At 38.8% G+C, this 26,157-nt stretch overlaps 1 protein-coding gene and 1 long non-coding RNA gene across 2 annotated transcripts in view; one reads left to right on the top strand and one right to left on the bottom strand.

Moving 5' to 3' along the window:
- Positions 1-9,710: 9,710 nt before the first annotated feature.
- LOC141545217 (uncharacterized) overlaps positions 9,711-26,157 on the bottom strand; it is a 29,131-nt gene continuing 12,684 nt past the window's right edge. The window contains exons 4-5 of the long non-coding RNA XR_012482925.1: positions 12,400-12,496; positions 9,711-10,874 (exon numbers count right to left, since the gene is read on the bottom strand). This is a non-coding gene — a long non-coding RNA (uncharacterized LOC141545217). The remainder of the gene's footprint in view (positions 10,875-12,399; positions 12,497-26,157) is intronic.
- Positions 17,846-25,074, top strand: GATAD1 (GATA zinc finger domain containing 1). Its single transcript, XM_074272242.1, has 5 exons — positions 17,846-18,322; positions 18,470-18,595; positions 20,971-21,030; positions 22,802-22,985; positions 23,543-25,074. Exons 1-5 carry the CDS (start codon positions 17,996-17,998, stop codon positions 23,731-23,733), a joined length of 888 nt encoding a protein of 295 aa, XP_074128343.1. The 5' UTR covers positions 17,846-17,995; the 3' UTR covers positions 23,734-25,074.

The raw sequence follows: 26,157 nt of genomic DNA, 5'->3' as shown, positions 1-26,157 counted from the left end.
AGTCATTATCAGTGTCAACTATCATGCTGTGATGTCCTCAGGGTCCAAAGTCATAATTTACTCCTCCATAATTTACTAAATGATTGTTGTTATATTAACCTTGCTTTTAACATTTGGGGAATGTGCAACTAAACTCACTGATATTTCTATTTAAAGGAAAGCATTTTCACCTAACTTTGTCTCCTCAGCTCAACTCAAACACTCTTGTTACAAGCAACAGCAATAAGAAAGGCCATCTGGGTCCAGGAGTAAAATATAGATAGAGACAAATGAAGATGGTCCTGCATGCAGTTTGGAGTAATTGAAAATAGTCAGATTTTTGTTTCTGCTTCTGCATTCTAATATGTTGCCTCAAATGGCTCCAGAGGAGAAAGTGGGGCTGTTGACTTTGCCCAGCCCTCCCTCACTTCAATCCCATTCGCTTGTATGTCATGGTACTACCTCCCTGACACAATGGACCTCTTCGAGAACAAAGGACAAAGAACAGCAACGAAAAAGGCTGGGAGAGATGTTGTCTCTCTAAGAGTCACTCAATAAATAAATGGTAATTTCACCCTCCCCTCAAAAAAACAAAACTATAAATGTCTTGGCTTACACTGCTGTGCATTAATCACCGTAATCATCATTATAATAACCAATGTTCATATGGCACCTACTCATTGTGTTTAAAAACTATAAATATTATCTCATTTGATTCTCACAACTACCCTGAGAGACGGGTGCTGTTATGTATTGGTGTATATGAGTGAGACAAGATTTAACAGTAATAAATTCTATTCTAGGCTTTATCACTTAATCATTATGTGACTCTGGCTGAGTCATTCTTGCTCGTCCATATCAGTTCTCTCCACCATAAAATAGAAATAAAAGGCTCTACAATTGTCCTCTATCTCTGCATTTATAACCAAGGAGATCAGCCTTGCACTGCCACCTCCATTTGTGAGTCATTAGAATTACCGATTATTTTTCCAAATATTTTCATGAGTCAACTCTGAGTTGTCCTATTAGCCAGGAATTCCCATTAAACTTCAGAGGCTGTCGTGATTAGAGAAATGAAAATTAATATAACTCTTGAGTACTACTTCACACCTATAAATTGACTAAGATGAAAATAAAATGATAAAAATTGGAGGAGATATGGAAATATTAGGACACTAATGCATTTTTGGTGAAGTTGTGAGCTCCTCTAAGCATTCTGGAAAACCATTTGGAACTATACCTAAAGAGCAATAAAACTATGCATACCCTTTGATCCAGCAGCCTCCCTACTAGGTCTATATCCCAAAGGGATCCTAAAAGAGAGAAAAGGACCCCCATGTGCAAAAATGTTTGTAACTTTCTTTTTGTGTTGGCAAGGAACTGGAAACTGAGTGGATGCCCCTCAATTGGGGAATGGCTGAATAAACTGTGGTATATGAGTGTAATGTAATACTACTGTTCTATATGAATAATGAAATGTATAATATACAGAAATAATGTATAAGATAAGAAATGTATAAGATAAGAAATAATGTATAAGATAAGAAATAATGAGCAGAAAAACTTGGAAAGACTTAAATGAATTAATACTGAGTGAAGTAAGAAATATTGTACATAGTAACAGCAAGATTATATGATGATCAACTATGATAGATATAGCTCTTCCCAGCAACAGAGATCCAAGACAATAGTCCTGGGATGGAAAATGCCATCTATATCCAGAGAAAGAACGATGGAGACTGATTGCAGATCGAAGCATAAAATTTCATTTTTTGAATTGTTTTTTTCTTTTTTATGTTCTTTCCCTTTCATCTGATTTTTCTTTCACAATATGACTAACATGGAAATATGTTTAAAATGATTGTACCTGTATAACCTATATCCGATTCCTTGTTGTCTTGGGGAGGGCACATAGGAGAGGTAAGGAGGGAAGAAAAAAATTCGCAACTCAAAATCTTACAAAAATAAATATTGAAAACTATTTTTACATGTAATCAGAAAAAATAAAATACTATCAAGTGAAAAAAAATTCAGTGGTTCCTGTTAAAAATATTTATAAAAAGGTTTTTGTAGAAAAACTGTTTTCAAAAGCATTAATTATATAAAAGCTTACATGGCAGCTAATGATGAAGTGTGACATTTCCTGCATGCTCCAAATGCTGATTCCTATATGATAAATTCAATATAATGGTTCTTTCCAACTTTCTTGGCTTAAAATATTAGAAACATTTTCTGACTTATTTTTTAAAAAAGTGGATACTACATGATTTATTCAAATGATCAAAGGTGATATGGAAAATGTAAAAGATTTTATCACTTAAACAACTAGATAATATTGGTAACACTGTGGAGGCTGAATTAATTCTGTGAGCTGGGAGAATAAAAGGAAACAAAGTAGTTAGGTGTTTTGCTTGTAATACATTGATTTCTATTAATTAATATTTTGTCCTGCAAATGTTAGCTTTTCTCCTAGATACATTTTTAATGTAATAATGTAATAATCATGAGCTTTTGGGAGGTAGAGATTTCTTCCATTTCTTGACAGTACCTATTAAAATATTCTGCACATCCTGGGAGCAAAGTAAATATTACTGAGTATGTGAAAATTTTGAGTGACACCTCTTGCTTCTATTTATAAAAGATACATTCTCAAAACCTAAAAGTCCATAACATGGAAGACATGGGGATAAATATAAGTATTTTTCCATATGGCTTTTGGTCATGAGAGGGCATGGGATTTCAAAAATCACCATGTTAAATTTGGCACACATATCTACTTTCAAGTTGCTACATTTAAAACTATAAATGTATGTCATTATTAAATGTGGCTAATAAGGAAATAAAATAATGTACTTCCATGACTTAATAAAACTTACATTAATAAAACAGGGACAAAGTTGACAAAAAATGAAAATGAGAAATGTTGGAGGGACTACAGGAAAATAAGCCCATTAATGCACTGCTGGTAGAGTTGTAAATTAGTTCAGCCACTCAGGAAAGTAATTTAGAACTATTTACTCCAAGTCACCAAAGTACCTGTTGTAGATCGACAAAACTCAAAGTAAAAAGAAAAGGACTCATAAATACCAAAGTATTTATAGCTACTCTTTTCATGGTAATTCTAAAAGACTTAAGAACTCTGATCAACATAATGACCATTCATGGTTCATCAGAGAATTAATGAAACTCAACTGGAAGAGTAAGATGTGTTTTATGGAGGAATTTGTTTTGTTCTACTATGCCTATTTATTTGCAAGGATTTGGGTTTAGATTTTTAGGGGAGAGAGGAGGTTTAAAAAGAATGATTCAGAGAAAATAGATTTTTGTTTACTAAAAAAAAATTCAATTTAAAAGACATACACAATTTCCCAAAAGTCCTAGTCTTAGACTTTGGGCATACCCTGTATAACAGTGACATCCAATAAAGAATTTGAAGTGTCTACCAGTAGATTCTGAAATGTAGTATTATATCTGTAAAAGTGTTTGACCCAAATATAATATTAATTGACTTATACAGTGCTTTAAAATTTATAAAATGCTTTCTACACCACAATGGAAGATAAGCAGGTTATATATTATTATTCTCCTTTTATTGGCGGAAAAACTATTTCAGAGAGGTCATCTGATTTGTCTCTTGATTCCAAGTCCAGCTGCAATAAAGTTAAAAAGGCCTGAACTGGTCCAGTGTTCGAGAATTATAGTCTGGGGCAGCTAGGTGGTGCAGTGTATAGAGCACCAGCCTTGAATTCAGGAGGACCCGAGTTCAAATGTGATCTCAGACACTTAACACTTCCTAGCTGTGTGACCCTAGGCAAGTCACTTCACCCCAGCCTCAGAAAAAAAAAAAGAGAGAGAATTATAGTCTGGCTCTATGGATTGCATTGTTTGAAATCAGTCCTCATTTGATAAAAATATCTGATAGGAAATAATAAGTGGATAGAAAGCTTGCTCTGTGAAGACATTGGTTTTAAGCCTTTGCTTTTAAGAACAAATTGAAGAGTCTATCTTTAATTATTGATGTACATATGCATTAACTTTATAATTCCAAGGCACAAAAGGTTCTCTTTGCTGGGAAATAATAAAATTTTAATATAATGTTTGTAAAAGAAAATTGAAAACTAAATTTGGATTTGATGCTCAGAACAAAGATAGCATTAGATGATATTTAAAATAATATAAGAGAAATCATCTCCTTTAAAAAACAAAAATCATAATCCAAAAATCTTATATGTAAGCTCACTTCAAGGAGGATGGTATAACAGAGACAGAGTTCCTAAAATTATCTTAACTATTTTAGTAGAATTATCCAATTTATACCTGACAGATAAAATTAAACTGAATCATATTTTAATGGCCTAAAATAATTAAGGTGATTTTTATATGGCTTATTTATCCTTAAAAAGTAGATCAGATAAAGGCCTCATTTCTAAAATATATAAAGAATTGACTCAAATTTATAAGAATACAAGCCATTTCCCAATGGTCCAAGGATATGAAGAATTTTCAGATAATGAAATTAAAGCCATCACTAGTCATATGAAAATATGTTCTAAATCACTATCGATTAGAGAAATGCAAATTAAGGTAACTCTGAAGTACCACTTCAGATCTCTCAGATTAGCTAAAATGACAGGAAAAGATAGTGATAAATGCTTCAGGGGATATGGAAATACTAGCATATTAATGCATTGTTAGTGGTGGGGTGAATTGATCCAACCATTCTGGAGAGCAATTTGGAACTATGTCTAAAGGGTTATCAATTTGTGCGATACCCTTTGATCCAGCAGTGTCTCTACTGGGCCTGTATCCCAAAGAGATCATAAAAAATGGTAAAGGACCCACGTGTGCAAAAATGTTTGTGGCAGCCCTTTTTATAATGGCAAGGAACTGGAAACTGAGTGGATGCCCATTAGTTAGAGTATGACTGAATAAGTTATGGTATATGAATATTATGGAATATTATTGTTCTATAAGAAATTATCAGAAAGATGATTTTAGAGAGGCCTGGAGAGACTTACATGAACTGATGCTAAGTGGAGTGAGTAGAACCAGAGAACATTGTACATTGCAACAAGATTATGTGATGATCAATTGTGATGGACATGGTTTTTTTCAACAATAAGGTGATTCAAGGCAATTCCAATAGTCTTGTGATGGAAAGTGTCATCCACATCCAGATAGAACTAACTATGGAAACTGACTATGGATCAAAGCATAGTATTTCCACTTTTGTTATTGTTTGATTTTTTCCTCATTTTTTCTTTCACCTTTTTTTGATCTGATTTTTCTTGCACAGCATGATGAATATGGAACCATGTTTAGAAGAATTGCACATGTTTAACCTGTATTGGACTGCTGTTATCTAAGAGAGGAGGTAGGGAAAGAGAGAGAAAAAAAGTTGGGACACAAAGTTTTACAAAGGTGAATGTTGAAAACTATCTTTGTTTTTGGTATAATAAAAAAGTTATTTAAAAATTTTTTAAAAGTATATCAGACTCTAGAACACCATGCTGAAAAGACTTTTCTTCCTTATAAGAAAGTGGGAAGAGTATTGTGGTCCCCTAGTTGATTCTGGGAACTGAACTCAAAGATGAGTAATTTGCAAACCAGAATAAATAATGAACAATAAGTTATACTTGTCCAGAAAACAACTGATACAAGGTATCAGCCCAGGACACTGGATTTCTGGTACATGGATCTACTTAGGAGACCAAATTAAAGTTTATAAGATTCCTTGATTAACATGACACTGGAGGAAAGAATGTATATGGTTTGCTTTGCAAGACAATCAGGGTTAAGTGACTGGCTTGGGCACACAGTCAGTAAGAATCAAATGTCTGAGGCCATATTTGAACTCAGGTCTTCCTGACTCCAGATATGGTGCTCTATTCCCTGCATCATCTAGCAGTCCCATGTATATAGTTTTAAACAACATTTCATTAAAGTCATATTTTCATAGTCTAGTTTAAATATGTGGTTGGGGCTAAGTAGATATTGACAAATTGTAATTCTCCATGTTTCCTTCTGTTTAATAAATGTAAAATCTTATATTCAAGTTCAAAAATTCAATTTTATAAGTAAAATATGAGTCATGGTTGACCATGTTACCCTGAAAAAAGATTGGCTTACTTTTATTTTTGTATATCCAACAATGAGTACACAGTAGATAATTAATAAAGATATACTGACGGATGAGAATATCAATAAAACTTTAAAAAAATATGTGATAGCTCTATGGAGAGAGGCATAGCGTTTAGCCCTAGGACAGTAATAGTCACACAGGACTTTGAATCCAGTCATGGAACATCAAAGCTGGAAAGGATTTCTATGGATATTTAACCCAATTCATGCTAAAAAAAAAAAAAAAAGTGTGTACATTCTAGACCTACATGGAAAATGGTCATCAAACCTTTGTTTTAAGATCTCCGTTATTGTGTCCTAATCAGGTTACATGTGGGATATTGTATTCAGTTTGGGGGGCCCCATTTTAGAGAAAAAATAGTCCAACCCTGATAATATGGAGAATATTTAAGAGGAAAGCATTAAGATGGTGAATCTTGAGAGTATCTCACATGAGTACCATTGAAAGAACTGGAGATTTGTGTCCAGGAGCAGTCAGTTTTCAAGTGTATGAACAGTTGTTATATGGAAGATAAGATTCTTTTTGTTTTGTTTGACCCAAAAGGAAATAAGAAATTACAGCCAGTTTTGGGGATGGCCTATATGGAGATGCTAAGTCTCCTTAGAATGGGAAGTAACTTCAAAATTTTTCTTCCTACTAAAGAAATGAAGCATTTATTAAGTTCTTACTATGTGGAAAGGCCTGTGCTAAATGCTAAGGATACAAGCAGACAGTCCCTGCTCTGAAGAAACTCACATTCTAATGGGTGAGACAACACATATGGAAAATATTGGGTAAAATGGGTCTTGTGTGGTCACTAAAGGTGCAGTGACAAAGCAGACAGGTGATGCTTTTTCTTTAATGTCATGGCTGAGGGCAATGGTCACAGCATTGCTATTCCAAAGGATTTTGGGTACAGGGTCCTAGGCTGTCTCCATCAGGGACTGAGGAAAGATGGTGGTCCAAGTGGTGATTTGATTTGCTTGGTACACAATATCGTTCCTTCAAGGTGCCTTGCTGATTCCACTCTAGTTTTGAGTTGTCTTCTTTTCTCTCCCACTCTATGGAGGGGGGAATAAAGGGGTGACAGACAGTGGACAGCTGGTGGTGATGTCTGGTCCTTTTTCCACAAGGGCCACCTCTACAGATGATTGCTATGAGGACTGGACTGGGAACATGTCTGATAGTCTGACTGTGGGGAGGCAGCTATTATTCCCAAGACTCTATCTACTTGTTGGAAGTAGTTTGTTAGCAACTGTTGCTGACAGTGATGAGAATATGAGATTCCAACTCTCTCTCTCTCTCTCTCTCTCTCTCGTCTCTCTCTTTTTCTCTCTCTCTCTCTCTCTCTCTCACACACACACACACCAATATAAAAATTTTCTCATAATAGAGATATGAAAGAAGTTTCACTTTCAATTTTTTCCATGTCTGAGACAAAACCAAAACAAAACAAAACAGAAGATGATCAATGAATACCATCACTTCCCACTACTTCTGTTCTCATGGAATTTTTTGCATGGTGAAAGAAGTTGAAAGTGGGAAAAGGTTCAGGAAAGGCAAAGACTTCAATGACAAATATTGGCAGGGCCTTTGAGGGGAGGAAGATCTAGAAACCAGGTTTGACAAATATTTTCTTTTTTTAAAAAGTTTATTTTTCAAGTAACAATTTTTTAAATTAATTTGTCCCTTGTCCCATTGAGGAAAAAACAACTCCAAAACAAAAATCAGTCCCTTGATACACAGCTGCACAGTTCAGCATAACAAATCCTCCCATTGGCCATGTCTAGAAATGGATCTCTACAGAGTGGCTCCTCAGCAATCTGGCAGGAGGAGAGTGCTATGTTTCATCTTCAGTCTTTTGGACTCATGGCTGATCATTGCACTGATTAGTTCTAAGTCTTTCAAAAATGTTTTTCTCTATATTATCCTTATATAAATGACACTCAGTTCTGCTCATTTCACAAAGAGCTTTCCAGTTTTCTCTGAAACTATTTCACAACTAAATATGGCACAATAATATTCCATTACATTCAAATACACAATTTGTTTGGCTATACCTGAACAAGAGGATATTGTTAGCCTCCATTTGGGAACCACCTTGAAAAAAGTTGCTTTCAATCTTTTCTACATAAAGATCTTTTCTTTCTTTATTGAGAACATAAATCAAGTAGTGGTTCAATTAATGGCTCACAGAGTATACCAAGTTTGGTAACTTTCTGGGAATCATTCAAAATTACTTCCTAGAATAGCTGGGTCAATTCATACTTCCATCAAAGTATACCTGTTTTTTGATAGTCCCTCCAAAATCTGCCATGTTCCTATTTTGTCATTTTTTGCTATTCTGATAGGCATGAGGGATAACTTCCAAATTACTTTAATTTTACATTTCTCTATTGTTTTAGATTTTATTTCATATGGCTGTTGATAACTTTTCCCCTCTGAAAACTGCCTATTTATATCCTTTGACCATTTGTGTATTGGGACATAGCTCTCCATCTTAGAAGTGTGAATCAGTTGTTTTTATATCTTGGAAATAAGATCCTTATCAGAGGAATTTATTACAAAGATTTTTTTTCCCTTGATGATCTGTTTTCCCTTCTAATTTTTAATGCATTAGATTTGTTTGGGAAAAACTTTTAAATTTCAAATACTCAAAATTATCTAACTTACCTTAAATCACTGCAATATGCATTTTTCTATACCTATATATATATACCAATGAAAATTTTTGTCTAATGCTAACTTTTCTCTTACCTGTACGGATGGTCATGTTGCTGAAGGGATTCATTTTATCTTATTAATTTTTGGTTCATCAGTACCATTTGTCAGCTGGACCACATAACTAGCAGGTTGGTATGCCATTCACATTACTTGAGCATTCAATCAGAACAACTGTTAACAGTGCCCATACAATCATCCTGGTTTCCAACCTTAGTATTTTCTCTTGTGTGTTTTAAGTCTGATATCTTTCACCATTGTCTCATGGGCTATTCTGGAGCTTTCCCACAGAAGGTGCTCTCCGCAGATCCACAGAATGACTAAAATGCACAGTCACAGACTATTCAGCAAAAATCCGTAACGTTTTTATGGATAGGGTACTTCTACTATGAGATCTCCCTTCACTAATATAGGCCTTTATAAATAAGTCCTAAGGAATGACCTCTGGAGCAATCTTGGTACAGTAAAAAGAGCCCAGATGATGAATAGGAGAGGTAGGGAATAAAAATGATAATCTAACTTATATAGTGCTTGAAGGTTTGCAAAGTGCTTTACACAGCATCTCCTTGTACCCTCATAACCCTGGAAGGTTGGTGCTATGATCATTCCCATTTTAGAGAGAAAATGGTTATGGCAGAAGCAAAGGTCAAACCATATTGGAGGCAGGCCTTGGCCAATTTTTCTACCCACTGCACCACTTAGGCTGCCTCTAACACTTACCTATGTATAGTTGGGCAAATCCCTTAACTCGGGGATGGACTTGGAAGTTTGTTCTGGTTCTAGATCTTAAAATCAGTGGATTTTAAGCTTAAGCCATGAATTGTCCAGAATTATGCAGATAAAAATGGTCAGAGGGATTTGAATTCTATCTCTAAAGTCATAAGGTCTCTCAAAGTCATTAAACATTTATTAAGCACCTACTATGTACTAAGTACTATGCTAAGCACTAGGATTACAGATAAATACAAATACAGTTCCTGATCTCAAGGATCTCTCAGTCTTCTAATGAGGGAGACAATGTGCTAAAACTCTGGACATGTATGGTATAAATGTAATAAATTTGAAAAACTGGATGATCTTAACATGCCTGATAATGACAGATACATGATGAGGATAAAATTTAATCTGAAGGTAAAAATGTGAACCAGTTGTTTTTATATCTTGGAAATAAAATCCTTACCAGAGGAATTTATTACAAAAATTTGTTTTCCCTTGGTGAACTATTTTTCCTTCTAATTTTTAATGCAAGGTAAGGACCACTTAAAAAAAAATCTTCATTTAACTGTAAAAATGTTTATAGGCCTTAATTATGTAGTTATTTGCCATCATATCCAACATAGTACTTCTATACCAATGCTATTTCAACTGAATCACCTTGGACAAGCTCTCCCTAGAGGAGAAGCTTAATTTAGAACTCCAAGGTGAACTTTTCAAGCCAGAGCTTTACATGATTACTTTCTTTCTTTACTCTGTACAGCATTAATGTATCTGGCTGACCTAAAGCTTTCTTTAAAATTCATGAAAACAGTATCTTCCTAACTTGTTTATGAGGCTGAAGGATCATAGAACTAGAATTACAAGGAACTACAGAATCTTTTTAATTCAATTCTCTCATCTTTTACTGACTGCAGATTCAGCAACTTGCTCAAGAGGCATCAAATTCCAAGTGGGATTTGAATTCAGGGCCTTTTGACATGCAAGCCAGAACTCTTTCTGCTATGGCACTGATCAAGTTAATGCACAATACTCAAAGTCTATTAATATTATTAGGTGCTAGTCTTTTCTCTTTCATGTTGTGGGTAGTAGAAACATCTCTTTTGCTAAAACCGGGAGGTATGCCACATATCCAACGGAAAAAAAACAAAACAAAACAAAACATTACTCTGATAACAATCTAAAGGCTTTGTGTTTGCTAGAAAATAACCAGAAACAAGCAAATCTATAGAGAGCCAGTATTGAATAAGTCTGTGTAGAGGAAGAGTCCAGTCCACGTTATTACTTGCGACCTGCTCTCTGTGAGGATGCGCAGTTCAAAGCATTGGCTCACCGTCTCCTGAAACAATGAAAGAAAGATAAATTTAGGATAATCTGGCATCATTAACTATACGATTTACTATTCTGTTATGATAGGTACATTGTAACTGCTAGTTGCTGCTATTTACAACTCTGTTATTGTTACTGTTTAAAGTTAATGCCAGACTGAAATGTCCAAGTATGGTATATGCATTAACCCTAGAATGTACACAGTGCCCCCTGGAGACAGCTGGTGTTAATGCAACACTGGCTTAATTCTGGTATTAATGTACCGTGTTTCCCCGATAATAAGACCTATCCTGAAAATAAGACACCCACATACTCTTTAATATTCCGCTAAAATAAGCCCTCCCCCGAAAATAAGCCCTATCGAACTTACTATGAAAACGGTCATCATGGTGATCCCCTGCGCTATATGCTGCGTAGCGGTACCTTCAGTAAGCAGCGCCGCCCTCCCCTCCCGGGTGAAACGCACGTCGCGCTCCGAGCTGCATCCAATCAGAGCTGCAGCAGTGAGCGTGTCATCCTCTTCTTCCCTGGTGATTTGCTTGCTGGCGCTACTGAGAGCAGCGCCGCGGAGTAGAGCTGAGACAGGACCATCTAAAAACTCGGTAAGTTCAGTAAGCGATGGAGAATAAAATAAGCACTCAGGGGGCATGATGGAGGCTAAAAGGGGCATGATGGAGGCTAAAATGGGCATGATGGAGGATAAAAGGGGCATGATGGAGGATAAAATAAGCCCTCCCCTGAAAATAAGCCCTCTGGTGTTTTTTAGTCCCAAAAAAATAATAAGACAGTGTCTTATTATCGGGGAAACACGGTAACACTAGCTTGAAGAGTATATAAACTCTGGCTCTCAGATCAATAAATGAACTGCTTAGACAGATGCCACCTGGCTCGTGTTATTTTCATTTTCATGTCCACACTCATTCTATTCACTAGAGCTGGACTCCTACACAAATCCCTTTCAACTTAGTCCAATAAAGAAGGAAATGAGTTGAATTCTATTGAGTAAAACCACAGGGGGCTCATGTCTTAATCACAAGAATGGCTGACTTTTCCCTGGATCTGCAGAGGATACTCCTGGTCCTGCCAAGAGGAGTCCAGGAAATTAGAGATGACAAATGGAAGCTTCAGCCACAAAGTTCTTGAAATGACAGTTGGGAGACAGTTGGAAGGAGGTCAGGAATGGCCTCCCCAAGAATGAAAACTTACCTACTAAACCTGATAGTGTGATAGACAAATAAAATGGAGTATTGCTCAATCACTTCAGTTGTGTTTGATCCTTTGTGACCTCATTTAGGGTTTTCTTGGCAAAAATGCTGGGCTGGTTTGCCACTTCCTTCTCTAGCTTCTTTTATAAATAAGGAAAATGAGGCAAATTGGGTTAAGTGACTTGCCTAGAGTCACATAAAGATGAGTCTTTCTGACTCCAGACTTGGCAATCTATCAGCTGAGCCACTTAACTTCTCTTAAATTTGTCTGACTTGGCCTTGAATTAAACTATCAAGCCTAGTATGAGAATCTTCCACCTTACCCCCCACCTTGACTCAGTTTGTTGTATTCCGTGCAGAGTCCACTTCAGGCTCCTCCACCGAGGGCTCCCCAGTGGCATCTCAATTTCATGAGACTTATTAAGCACTTGAAAAACTCAATCCAGTCCAGTGATTCAGGAAGGGAGTCAAAATGCAAGTGAAGTATAAAATGAAATTTAAAACCACCACCACTAGCTTACTAGTAACAAAAGATTAAAAAAGTGTAATGGCTAAAATTACAAAGATACTCAGCTGACTCCTCTCCATCTCTGCACTGACCACTACAACTAGCATACTGGGTCAGCATTGCTTCCTTGGGGCAATGGGAATTGTGCTAAAACCTCTGACACCAACTCATGCCAGGGCTGGACATTTTATGTCTCAGGTGGTGAGGAAGCCACACCAAAGATAATATAAAGAGCCACTATCCCAGCCACATGAGGGAAAAACCAGTCCTTGGTATATAAAATAGGAGTCACTTAGATCACACCCTCTTTCCAAATCATGTGCCACATTAGGATCCCCTAAGGGATTCATGACCATGTCAATGTGGGCTGAATCAACATTTACTCAAGGTGAAGCACATGTGATCACAGATTTAACTTACCTTACCTTGCCTATATAGCTATAAGATAAGCAAGAATACAAATTCCCAGAGAATAGGGATTGTCTCCTTCTTATCACAGTGCCTACAGGGCACTTGGTAGATATTTAATAAAAATTGATTCCAACATAATTATTTCAAAGCTCCAGCCCAGTGGCCACACCACTGCCTGGCTTGGTGTGATGTGAGGTTCATGCTTTCAGCAGCACAGACACATATTACATGAATATAAACATCTTTAGATTTTGTCATGGAAAGACAAGGAAAACTCCCACAGAGGAAAAGAACAAGATAATATCCCTTTCTCTTCTCTTCCTCCCCTTACTCCCTAAATTCTTCTTCCAATAACTGAGTAAGCCATTATGATAAAATAAAGTAGCTTCTTGCCACCAGGGATATGAAAGAGGCTTAAAACTGTAAGGTTAAGTCATTTGCCTTGTGGAAAACCACCAAAACACACTGTATACTCTGTATATGCTATATGTAGTTTGTATACTATGCATATACTATATAGTTTGTATATTTCACACAGTTCATATGCTGTGTGCATGCTGTAGTTTGTATACTGTGTGTATATTGTATAGTTTGTATACTGTGTAATGCTATGTGTATACTGTATACAGTATGTATACTATATAGTTTGTGTACTGTGTTTTGTATACTGTATATTGTGTGTATACAATGCATATACTGTATACAGTTTGCATACTATGTATATACTGTATAGTATACATACTATAAGGTATAACCACTCAAGGTAGTGGTTTCCTCCCACACTATTACCACAGTTGATATGAGACAGATTTCTGATTGCTTTGCCTTTCCTACAAAAACAACTATTTATCAACATAGTTAAATAACATTAAATAAAAAAGTAGGACATAGAGCATAGTTTTAAATACAAATATGTTTGATTATTTTTAAGGCATGTCTGACTGTATTTGGGGTTTTCCAGATCATTTTACAGATGAGGAGACTGAGGCAAACAGGGTTAAGTGACTTGCCCAGGTCCTATAGCCAGTATGTACAACCCCATTTGAACTCAGGTCTTCCTAACTTCAGGCCTGCCATTTGGTTGCCCCTTGTCTCTATTTCATTGTTTTAAGTTGTTTCAATGTTGTAACCTGCCAAGATCTTTTTGAATCTTCACTATGACTTCTAGTGTGGTAGCCTCTGGACCTTTCTATCATTTGAAAGTTTAATATTTATATTAAGTATATGTTTTTAGATAAGAAGCCTTGGGCCAAACATAAAACCCCAGGGGCACCTTACTGGAGACTTCCTTCCAAGATGACATCAAACAAGTTCAGAATACTATTAGTCTACGCCACTCAACTAGTTCCCATCTATGTATTATCATCTAGTCCACATCTTTCCATTTTGTCCATAAGAAAATCATGAAAATCTTTATCAAATGTTTTGCTAACAACTAGGTAAACTTCTGCTCTATCAATCTCACATCCCTGTCAAAAAGAAGTCAGGTTAGTCTTTAATGACCTGTTCTTGATGAAATCACAAACAGAAAGACTTTTCAGGGAGAATTATAGGACAACTTATTAGTCCTGGCACAGTAGGTATTTGGAAAGAAAGGTCATTTATGTTCTAGTTTACAATTCATGAACTAACCTTGGATTGGACCTATGGGTTTAATGATCAATAAATTAACATTTAATAAGTGTCTATTATGTACCAGACCCTGTGCTAAGTACTGGGGACATAAAAGGAGGTAAAAGGCATTCTCTGCCCTGAGTGAGTTTACAATCTTGATCTAGACCAAGGATTTTTAATCTTTTTATGTCACAAACTCCCTTTGGCCATTTGGACCCTTCCTCCAAAACAATATTTTAAAATGCAAAAGATAAAATACATGTAGTTACAAAGAAAATCAATTATACCATAGTTATCAAAATTCAAAATAAAACAAAAACAAGTACAAGAATCCCAGATTTAAAACCTCCTGATCTTTCAGTCTTTTCTCTCATCTTTGATATACTTCACTTGCCTATCTCCCATTTGCCAATCCCATGAAATTCAGAAGTAACTGGTGAATCCAGCAATCATAAAGTGAGATGAAGATGACTGAATGGTACCTAGAAAAAAGGAAAATTAAGGGCAAGAGGACAAGAAGTCATCTAAAACAACATTCCTATCTTCTTTGTCTTAATCTTAAGACACATTCAAGATAGTCACCTTGGACATCCAGCATGGTTCTTGTGATTTAGTTGTTGTTCTGTTGTAAAATGCACCCAGACAAAATTTGTTTGGAAGTATAAACTTGTGTCTAATGAAAAGCCCTGGGACGAGGAGAATGAATGAACCAGGAGATAATTATACATGGCAACATCACTATTATATGACCATCAATTCTGATGAACATGATTCTTTCCAACAATAAGATGACTAATGCCAGTTCTAATGATCTTGTGATGAAGAGAGCCATCTACACCCAGAGAGAGCACTGTGGGAACTGAATATGGATTACAACATAAATTCTCACTTTTTTTGATGTCTTTCACTTGTTTTCTTACTCATTTTCTTCCCTTTTTGATCTGATTTTTCTTGTATAAAAGAAAATTGTATAAATGTTTATATAAATTGGATTTAACATATATTTTAACATGTATAACATATATTGGATTGCTTGCCACATAGGGAAGGAGGGATGGGAGAAAGGAGAAAATCTGAAACACAAGGCTATGCAAGGGTCAATGTTGAAAAATTATCCATGTGTATGTTTTGAAAATAAAAAGCATAAAAAAAAAAAAAAAAAGTCCTGTTACAGCGTGTCTGACTATGGCTAATCAGACCAATACAAGCTCAGAGTGTTTGGACACAGGTCGGATACAAATAGTCCCTATGAACATTTGGGGTTGTTTCTCTAACTTGACATTTTTTAGTGTATTGACCACAGAGTGGGATCCCTGCTAGCTTCCGTAACCAGGCCAGGGATGGGTAAGCAATTTTTAGGGCACCTTTTCTAGCTCCTTCAGCACATATGGAGGTGAGCAGTGTGATCCTTAACAAGCTGCTCAGACAACCAAGAGGCTGCTGAATCCCACTGCTGCTTCCTGTGAGAAAACAATGCTATGGCCTGGGCCACCTGTGCACGGGGTTGTGAATTTCAATTCCCAGTGTATTCACACCTACTGCTTCATTACTTACCCATCACCACAAGACTTTGAGAAAGAGAGAAATGATAAAATGGCATAAATTGGTGACCTTGCCCAGCTCTCCCTCACTTAAATACAATTCATTTGCATATTATAGCATCACCTCCCTGATGTCATGATTGACAACAAAGAGAACAAAGGACAAAAAGCAACAACTCTTTGTCATTGCTGAACGCTTCTTTGTGGATGCAGAAAACAGAAGCTGAGAACTGTTTTTGTGACACTATTGTCTCCCGGTTCTTCTGCTTCTTCTCAGTTCTTTGTACCCTCATCATCCAGTCTTAAATGAGGTGTCCCTAAGGCTCTTCTCCAATTTGTCTCCATTCACTCTCTAGGGCAACTCATTAGCTGAATGTTTAACAATTATCTCTATGCCAATAATAGGCCTACATATTTAGTACAAGTCTCTCCCCTGTTCTTCAGTTTCACATCATCAGTTGTTTATTGGCCGTTTCAAACTGGACATCCCAGAGACACATTCCAGGAGTTCTCAAACTAAGGACTGCAGGCCATATGCAGCTGCTGAGGACGTTTATGTGGCCCACAGGGTTATGCAAATGGACTGAGGGGCGGAGACAGAGTGTGAGCTTTTGTTTTTACTGTAGTCCGGCCCTCCCACAGTCTGAGGGACAGGGAACTGGCCCCAGTTTAAAAAGTTTGAGGACCGCTGCTTTGACTCAACATGTTAAAAATCAAACGGATCATCTTTCTCCAAATACTCTTCTCTTGCAAGCTTCCTTATTTCTGTAGAAGTCACACCATTCTTCCAGTTATCCTGGTTTGTAACCTCAGTATGATTCTGAACTTTCGCCCGAATACACCTCATTTTCCCTATGCATACAGCTATCACCTTAACTTAGGTTTTTATCACCTGGATTATCCCAACACACCCCTCAATTAGTAAATTCCAGTGACTTCCAGGATCACATGTAAGTTAAGGCCTTTCATACACACTACAGCTCCGGTCTCATGGGTCCTAACCCCTCTCTTTGCACTCCTGCTAAGCAGACAGAAGTCTGTCCCTCCCCCATCTCTCCCGCCCTGTTTGGCCATTTTGTATCGCTGTCCCTCCTCACTCAGCTTCAAAACAATCTCCAAGACACCCCCCCAAGCCTTTCCTGAGGCTCCCCGCGAGCTTCTCGAGCCCTGCCTGCCAGCTACCTAGTATTTAGTTACTTAGTATCTCTTGTGGAGTATCAGTCCCGGCTTCCGTGTGAATAAAGGGATGGCTTCGTTTATTGTATTCCTGTTCCCAGAACCCAGCCTGATACTTAGTAAATATTCGCTCCTTGATGGACCGAGTTTGGTAAAGGTCACCGGATTAGGAAAGAGTAACAATAACTCGCTCACACTGGAAGAACCTTTTGCGGAACCTGAGCGCGTCCCGGGGCAGTAACGTGAAGCCCGCAACGAGGCGCGGCTCCGTGCAAGGGCCCCCTACGGAAAGGGATGCTGCCGCAGGGCTCCCTCCGTGGAGGAGGAGCAGGAGCCCAGGGGGATGCCCCGTCCCGCGTCAGGCCCGCCTGGCACCTGCCGGCTCCTCTCTTCTCGCAGCACTCGGTCTCCTAGAGGAAAGAGGTCGGGCCTGGCAGGGAAGAGGCGCAGCGGCCGAGTGAGTCTTCCGGCCGGCAGGGGGCCCCCGCCCGCCGCCGCCGCCGCCCCGGAACGCCGGCCCGCCCGGGAACCTCGGCTTCTTCCCGCTTCCTCTCGGCCGGCCGCGCGGGGCGGCGGTGGAGGGGACAGCGGCGGCGGCGGCGGCGGGCGCGTCGGCCCCACGGTCGCGATTCCCGTGTCGCTGAGGCCCCGGGGGCCGCCCGTGCCGCCGGCCGCCATGCCGCTGGGCCTGAAGCCCACGTGCAGCGTGTGCCGGACCACGTCGTCGTCCATGTGGAAGAAGGGCGCGCAGGGCGAGATACTCTGCAACCACTGCACGGGCCGCGGCGGGGCCTCCGGGAACGCGGGCGCGGGCGCGGCGGGTGGGGCCGCGGGCACGGCGGGCGGCGGGGGCGCGCCCGGCGCGGGGGCGGGCACGGCGGGCGGCGGGGGCGCGCCCGGCGGCGGGCACTGCGGGCCGGGCTCGGGCTTCGCCGGCTCCTCGGCGGCGGCCTTACAGCAGAGTAACGGCGGCGGCGGCGGGGGCAGCGGGGGCGGCAAGCAGGTGAGAGGCGGGGCGGGGCCTGGGGCGGGACGTGGGCCTGGGGGCGGGGCCTGGGGCGGAGCGACCGGTCCGAGGCGCGTCCTGGCGCCGGGCCCCCGCCCGCTAACGGCGGCCGCTCGCGCCGGCTCCTTGATGTGTCCGCGGCAGAGCAAGCAGGAGATCCACCGGCGCTCGGCGCGCCTCCGAAACACCAAGTACAAGTCGGCCCCGGCGGCCGAGAAGAAGGTGTCCACTAAGGGCAAGGGCCGCCGGCACATCTTCAAGCTGAAGAACGTGAGTGAGGCCGCCATGCTGGGGGGGAGGGGAGGGGGCGGGCGGCGGGGGGAGGGGCGATGTGCCCACACGTGTGTGTATTGTGGATCTGTCCGCTGGCGGTTCTGAGTGCCCGGCATGTGTGTGGTTCTGATGCCGGAGGCTGTGTGTGTACAGGTTGTGAAGAGACTGATGGATAGGTATGTAATGAATATGCTAATGAGCACACTACTAAATTAGAATACTAATCAGCATTCATTACATCTTATTGGTCAGTATGAACATCATTCTCTTCGCAGTGTGTCTTGTTTTTGTGATATACATGTATGTGTAAGCATGTCCGTGTATCTGTTAAATGTGTATACCTTTTGTATGAAACATACTGCATGGGTATACAGGCAAATATAAGCATATCCATGTACCTGCTATATGTGTATATCTTTTGTGTGTCTATTGCATGTGTGGTCTACATGCATATACAAGCATAAACATATGTTCATGTCTGTTTCTAACATGTACATTACATGTGTATATGCTGGCAAATATAAGCGTATCCACATAGCTAATGTATTGTATGTCTGTGCGTGTCTATAATGTGTACATTGCATGTATGGTGTACACATGTATTTGTTGTATTGCGTGTGTCCATAGTTCTCGTGTATATACAGACACGGTGTACATGCATGTAAATATACGTATGTACAAAATACACATATTTGTTGTGTTGTTCATATATAACTCATGTATGTATATGTATGTCTTGGTGTGTGTAAAGGTACCTATAGATAACACATATTCACATAAATATTTGATAATATTATATACATATATAATAATAATAAAAATATTTTACATATTATGCCAAGCACTGTGCTAAACACTTCCCAAATATCCTATCTCATCCTCACAACCATCCTGGGAGGGAATTGCTGTCATTATCCCCATTTTACAGAAGAGCAAACAAGAGGCTGAAAGAGTTTAGGTGACCACTCTTGTCTGGTGCTGCTGCTTCTGTCACTATCACAGACAAAATGAGGCAGTCTTCGTAGCAGCCCCATGCCCCCAACAAAGTGGAAGTTGAGACTTGTTCCAGATTTTTGAAGTCTAAATCAATGAAATTTTCTGTAATATGTTAGTAGTCAGAAACAAAAGTAACTACAGACTCTTCTTCCCTTTCAGTGGAAGTCAGACTGGATGGTGGCTTGTGAATCAAGTTATGAAAAATCTGTCTTGTTTCTCTGAGTTAAAGTTGATTAAACTCCATCTTTGTCTTGACAGTTGACTGAATTTTGCTTTGTTGTGTCAAGGAGTTGCAAGATGTATCAGTGGTCCTCAAACCTTTTAAATAGGGGGCCAGTTCACTGTCCCCCAGACTGTGGGAGGGCCGGACTGTAGTAAAAACAAAAGCTCACGCTCTGTCTGCGCCCCTCAGCCCATTGGCCATAACCCGGCGGGCCAGTAGTTTGAGAACCCCTGATGTAGATCATATGGAAAACTGTTTTACTTGGCTTTTGTCTTTTTATGTCACCTTTTACTTGGAGTATTAATAAATAATGTCTTTTTCCTTAAAAAAATAATAAAAACAATTTACTTATTAACAACTTGTCTCAGCAACAAAAAGAATAATACCCAGGTAAAGCCCCATAGACCAGCTGGGAGGCATCCCAGTACGTAGTGCATAGTGGGCCTAGACTCATAAGACCCAAGTTCAAATGTGGGTTAGATACTTAGTATCTGTGTGGGCAAGTCTCTTAAGCTCTACTTGCTCCAGTTTCCTCATCTGTAAAATGCAGATAATAATACCTCACTCTTAAAGAAGTCCATGAACTTCTTTAATATTTTGATAACTATTTCAGTGAAATTAGTCTTCTTTGTAATTCTTTGTATTTTATGCATTTAAAAACATTCCTTTCTGTAGGGGTTCATTCCTTACCTGACACTGTTAAAGCAAAAGCAATAAAAATCCTTAATCTAAACTGTTGCACTTTAAATATGCATATGGGTTCCTTTATCATTTCTTGCCTTCCATTTCCTTCTCCTATCAGTATTCAGAATTGTTATAGCAGAAAGGGAAGTTGGCCATCGTTGTCTCTTCCTGGATTAGGAGATTGATGTAAGATTTTGGAGTCAGGAGGTTGTGAGTTCAGATGCCATCTCTGACCCATCTTGGCTGTGTGACTTGGGCAGGACACTTTCCTTCTTAATAGCCCAGACTAGTTTTGGGACACAGAACAGTTAAAGATCTGCATTTGTTGGGAAGAGAAGTTCCTTCTCTACCTTACAGCTCTACTAAAACTCTACCTTTGCAACTCTTATGCTAGGTTTCTGTGATGTAAAAAATGTACACAGCCCCTCTCTTAAGAAACACAGTGATTATTATTATTATTTTTTTTTAGCCCATCAAAGCTCCTGAAGCAGTTTCTACCATCATTACTGCAGAATCAATATTTCACAAGGTAAACATGAATTCTTTCTATATGAAGGCTTCAATCTTAAATGTGCTATTATTAAGACTGATATATTATCAAGATCTGCATAGTAAGCTGTTTGAAACTGGAATATTTTTTTTTCTTTTATGCAATATCTTCATGATATAATATTCCCTTCACTAAAAAGGTGATTGAGTTTAGGGGCCCTTCCCCAAACCCATTGTCTAGGGGGAGCTGGAGAGATGTTTTCTGAGAAGATTTAAACATGGGAACATATCTGCTAACTCTTGGAGACATTTAAAAAAATGAAAGTGTGGAACATGTGTAATATGAAAAGATAAGGACATGTAGGCAAGAGAAAGAGCAAATGAAAGTCCAGAGATGCACAGGGCATTCCTGCAGATGTTAGGATGCTATATCATCTGCAAAAACAGAGACAGTGAGTGACAGAAGGGAGGTTTCAGGGCCTCGAGCCTAGCTTTTCCCAGTCATAAGCTGTATTAGTAAGAAAGTGTTCTCATGCTCATTATAATAAGCTGCTTTATTTCTGAAGATAAAGAAGCATTGCCCAGTCAGTAGCAGAGCCAGGACCTGAGCCTGGTACTCTTGTACCTTGTCAGGCAATGCTCTTATTGCCTTGCTTAATGTCAGAGTAAAAGAAATCTACCATACAATGGACTGGGGTGCTCCCATCTCCATTTCAGTGGTATATCTCATTTACATACACTTCTACACCTCTACCTTTCTGAAAAGTTGTTCCCCAAAAAATGGATTTTATGTCCTGATATGAAAATATATGTTAATTAACTGATAGTAAAATAGTAAGATTTCCTTTCTGGAGCACTAAAAACTCAGTTCACTGACTCTTTGCTACTGCCAAGAACTAATTTAATTTTGTGTGTTGAGCAGCCACTAAAATATGACTTTATAATGTTGCTCTAGTTTTAAACTGGTTGATAATATTTGATTGATAGAATAATACAAATTGAAGGTAAACAGATACCAATCAAACTTCTGGCTAAAGTGTTTTCTGTTTCACTAGATTTGTGAGAAGAACATGTTTTCACAGGAGATAAATCACCATTTCAGAATAATTCAAAAAGAAATTTTGTGAGCCTGGGATGATAATAGCAATCACCAGTGCTTATATACAGGCTGCTATGTGTAAGGCCCTTTACGAATATTATCTCATTTAATCTTCACAATAATCTTGTGAAATAGGTATTTTTATTACCTCCAGTTTTGAATTGAGAAAATTGAGGCAGACAGGCTAACTGACTTGCTCAGGATCACACACATAGCTAATTAGTGAGTTGGATTTGAATTGCAGCTCTATCTACTGCACTAGTACTTGACCCTAGAACAGTGGCTTCCTGCTTCAGCTGCCCAAACAGGGATTAGGATACTGCACCGTGCAGTTGTGACACTAAGTAAAATGCACGAAAATGCTTTGAAAATAAAAAGACAGTCTGCAGTGCAAGACAGTGTCATCTTGGCCATTGGAGTCCTCCTTGTTTGGGGACAGTGCATGGGACCTTCACAGCCTTATAGGTCTGCATAATCTCTGAGCAGAGAGAAGCCTCAGAACTGGTCTGAGTCCATCTTGTACATGACTAGGGCTTGTATCAGCAACTGCCCCGCGCCCCCTTCCCAGAGCCACCACCCAGAAATATTAGTCCTGAAGTCTGCATGGGGGCCTTTGCTTGCCTCTCCCAACAAGCCCTTTACACATTTGCAGACGGCCACAGCTCTTCCTTTATTGAGCTGCTTCATGGGATTCTCCATTTTATCTTTCCAGGGAGTGTATTATCAGATTGGAGATGTTGTTTCTGTAGTTGATGAACAAGATGGAAAAACGTATTATGCTCAGATCAGGGGCTTTATCCAGGACCAGTACTGTGAGAAGAGCGCAGCACTCACGTGGCTCCTTCCCACGACGGCCAGCCCAAAAGACCAGTTTGACCCGGCCTCTTACATCATAGGTGAGTCTGCCAAATGGCAGTCGGTCACCAAACTTCCTCCCCACTTGGTTCAGGTAGTGATGGTGGGAAGGCGTTGTTGCTGACAGTTGTGTCCCTGCTGTGCATAGATGACAAAAGTGTGATCCATTGATGAGTTAAGGATTGCATAGTTTAAGTTGCACAGTAGCTACAGTGTTTAAAATGCATATGTCCACGAGCTTTCTCCCCCTAACATAAGCTGCACCTTTATGTTTTCCAAAGTACTTTATAATAGAGAAAAATTTTAGGACAATATATGGAAAAGCCCCAAGTATGCCACCTTTTAGATGCCCTGATTCATTCAACTAACTGCTGTCTCTTCTTGTGTGAGAGGGATTTAGTCCTTTTCTTTTTCATTATATGTAGAACTAGGGAATGTGCTCTTCCATAGCACAGACTGTCTCCCTCATATACCTTTTTGAAGGGATGCTTGGCTTTTTTCCTTAGCAGTAGCAGTAAAGCTAGGAACTGGGAACTTTGATTTTTTAGAATGATCTCATAATCATCTTTTTGTAACTAATTTTCCTTGGTGCTTATAGGACCAGAAGAAGATCTTCCAAGGAAGATGGAATATTTGGAATTTGTTTGTCATGCACCTTCAGAATATTTTAAATCTCGATCCTCACCATTCCCCACTGTCCCCACTAGACCAGAGAAAGGGTACATATGGACTCATGTTGGGCCTACTCCGGCAATAACCATTAAGGAAACAGTTGCCAACAACTTGTAGTGTAGGATGGCTTTTTAACATTGAATTTTCCTATGTCCTCTAGGCACGGCATTACAAGATATCAGTATACTTACTGAAATTGTTGACTAGCTAAGGAAATTAACTTTTTAAAAAATCTTTCATTATTACCAGATAGGCAAATAGTTTTTAAAAACTTTTCATTATTATCAGATAGGCAAATAGTATATTATTGGATATAGTTAGCTTTTTCTTCACTCGTTTTTAATCAGTCTTTTTAAAGAATTATTTTAAAGAGATACCCATGTAGAATAGAGTAGGATAGGATAGTTGTCTTTGCTGAGCTAGGATCTTCTGCAGTGGAGGAGGCTCCTGATGGAGGTAATCTCTGCTTTTCCTAGGATATATTCCTGCCATCATTGTAATGCTAGCTTCCCATCCAAAAGTATTACTTACTTGATGCTCAGATCTTGGACCACAGGCATAGTCTTAGTTTGATCAATATGTTGTAAAAGTAAATACAAAACTATAAACATTGTTATATTTAAAATAGTAACATTGTGCCATGCTCTATGAAATGAATACAAAGATATCTACACAGATTAAATAGGAAATCCCTTAATACATACAGTAATACATACATTGAGTATGTATTTTGAATTGTAAATATGACCTAAAATCAATATGGTAGGTAGAATCACAGTAGAAGGGCTTTGAATGAGTAGTCTGGGTAGGCCAGATATTTTTATAAAAGCTTTCCAACATAGTTTGAGCTTCCAGGCAACCCTGGATATTCCTTAAAGTGCCACAGGAGTGGTAAGGTTGGCTAGTTGTTATTGATAGTTTCTCCCACTGAGATACATTTTTAAAAAGTGATCACATTCCCTACCTCCTCAGTTGTTGAAAGCTGCTACTCATTACCAGATCACACTAACTGCTATCAGCATACCATATGACCAAATCATTATCCCTTAAAGAATCTTAGAAACATTTCTCATGGGTGTGTTAGTGGGAGCAGAGCTAAGAGAGCTCAGCTCCAGGACATAAAGCTGGCAGAGGGGAGGCTTGCATGTGCCTGCCTATAGCAAGGGCCTTTCCCTTAGCTCTGATGGAAGCTGCCCACTAATTGAGCAGAAGATGCTGGGAGCGACATTTCATCCCTCTGGTTTTAAAATATACAAATTTTAACCTGTCTTTCTTTCCTTTCCTGTACACACTTTGGCTTGTATCTGGTAGAATGATTGGACTTGACTCTTAAAATTCATTGTATTTTACACTCTATTTATGTCTTCCACATGAATAGTCATGAATCATTGTAAATATCATGTAAATAACAGATATACTAATGCTTACTACCTTTAGATTAAAATATATTTTTCAAAACTACTTTGTATTTATTTCATTTACATTTTAATACAGAAATTGATAAATGAGCAAAATAGCAGTTCCCTATTCCTCTCCTTTTAAGCCTTTCCTGACTTGAATCCTCATAGGCGGTACAACACAGGGGTATTCTCCTTCACTTCCAAACTCTGCCAAATGCCCTCCAACTGTGGTTTTCATACTCTTCGTATCTACCAGATGACCTGAGCCATTCTCTGGGTACTCCAGCTCCACAGCTCACCTTACTTATCTCACTGGGAACCAAGCCCCCATTCTACTTCCTGTCCATTTCAGTCAGACAACAAAAGTATTAAATCCTTACTATGTGCTGGGTACCAGATGGAGTTACAGGTACAGAGAATAGAACAATCCCAATATAAAAGGAGATATTGGGAGGGAAAAAAGTGCTTATACAAATAAATATTGCATAATGCCAAATACATACCAAGGTAACTAGATAAAGTAGTGATTAAGTACCTCCTAGGTGCCAGGCACTGAACTAAGTATTGAGAATAGAAATACAAATAGCAAAAAAGCTATTAGAAATAAACCACAACTTTAGCAAAGTTGTAGGATACAAAATAAACCCATATAAGTCATCAGCATTCTTATATATATATCACTTACAAAATCTAACAGAGTTACAAAGAGAAATTCCATTTAAAATAACTGCTGATAGTATAAAATACTAGGGAATCCATCTGCCAAGTCAGGAACTATATGAGCAAAACTACAAAAACTTTCCACACAAATTAAGTCATCTAATGAATTGGAAAAATATGAAGTGCTCTTGGATAGGTCAAGCAAATATAATAAAAATGACAATACTACCTAAACTAATCTACTTATTTAGTGCTATACCAATCACACTCCCAAACTATTTTACTGACCTAGAAAAAGTAACAATTCATCTGGAAGAACAAAAGGTCAAGAATTTCAATTGAATTAATGAAAAAAAATGCAAATGAAGGTGGCCTAGATGTACCAGATCTAAAACTATATATCACTAAAACCATTTGATTATTGGCTAAGAAATATAGCAGCTGATCAGTGGAATAGATTAGGTTCAAAAGACAAAATAGT

This window comes from Sminthopsis crassicaudata, chromosome 5, assembly GCF_048593235.1.
Source record: "Sminthopsis crassicaudata isolate SCR6 chromosome 5, ASM4859323v1, whole genome shotgun sequence".
Classification (NCBI taxonomy): Eukaryota; Metazoa; Chordata; class Mammalia; order Dasyuromorphia; family Dasyuridae; genus Sminthopsis; species Sminthopsis crassicaudata.
Note: the sequence above shows the minus strand (reverse complement) of the source record. Positions and strands in the feature narration are given on the sequence as shown.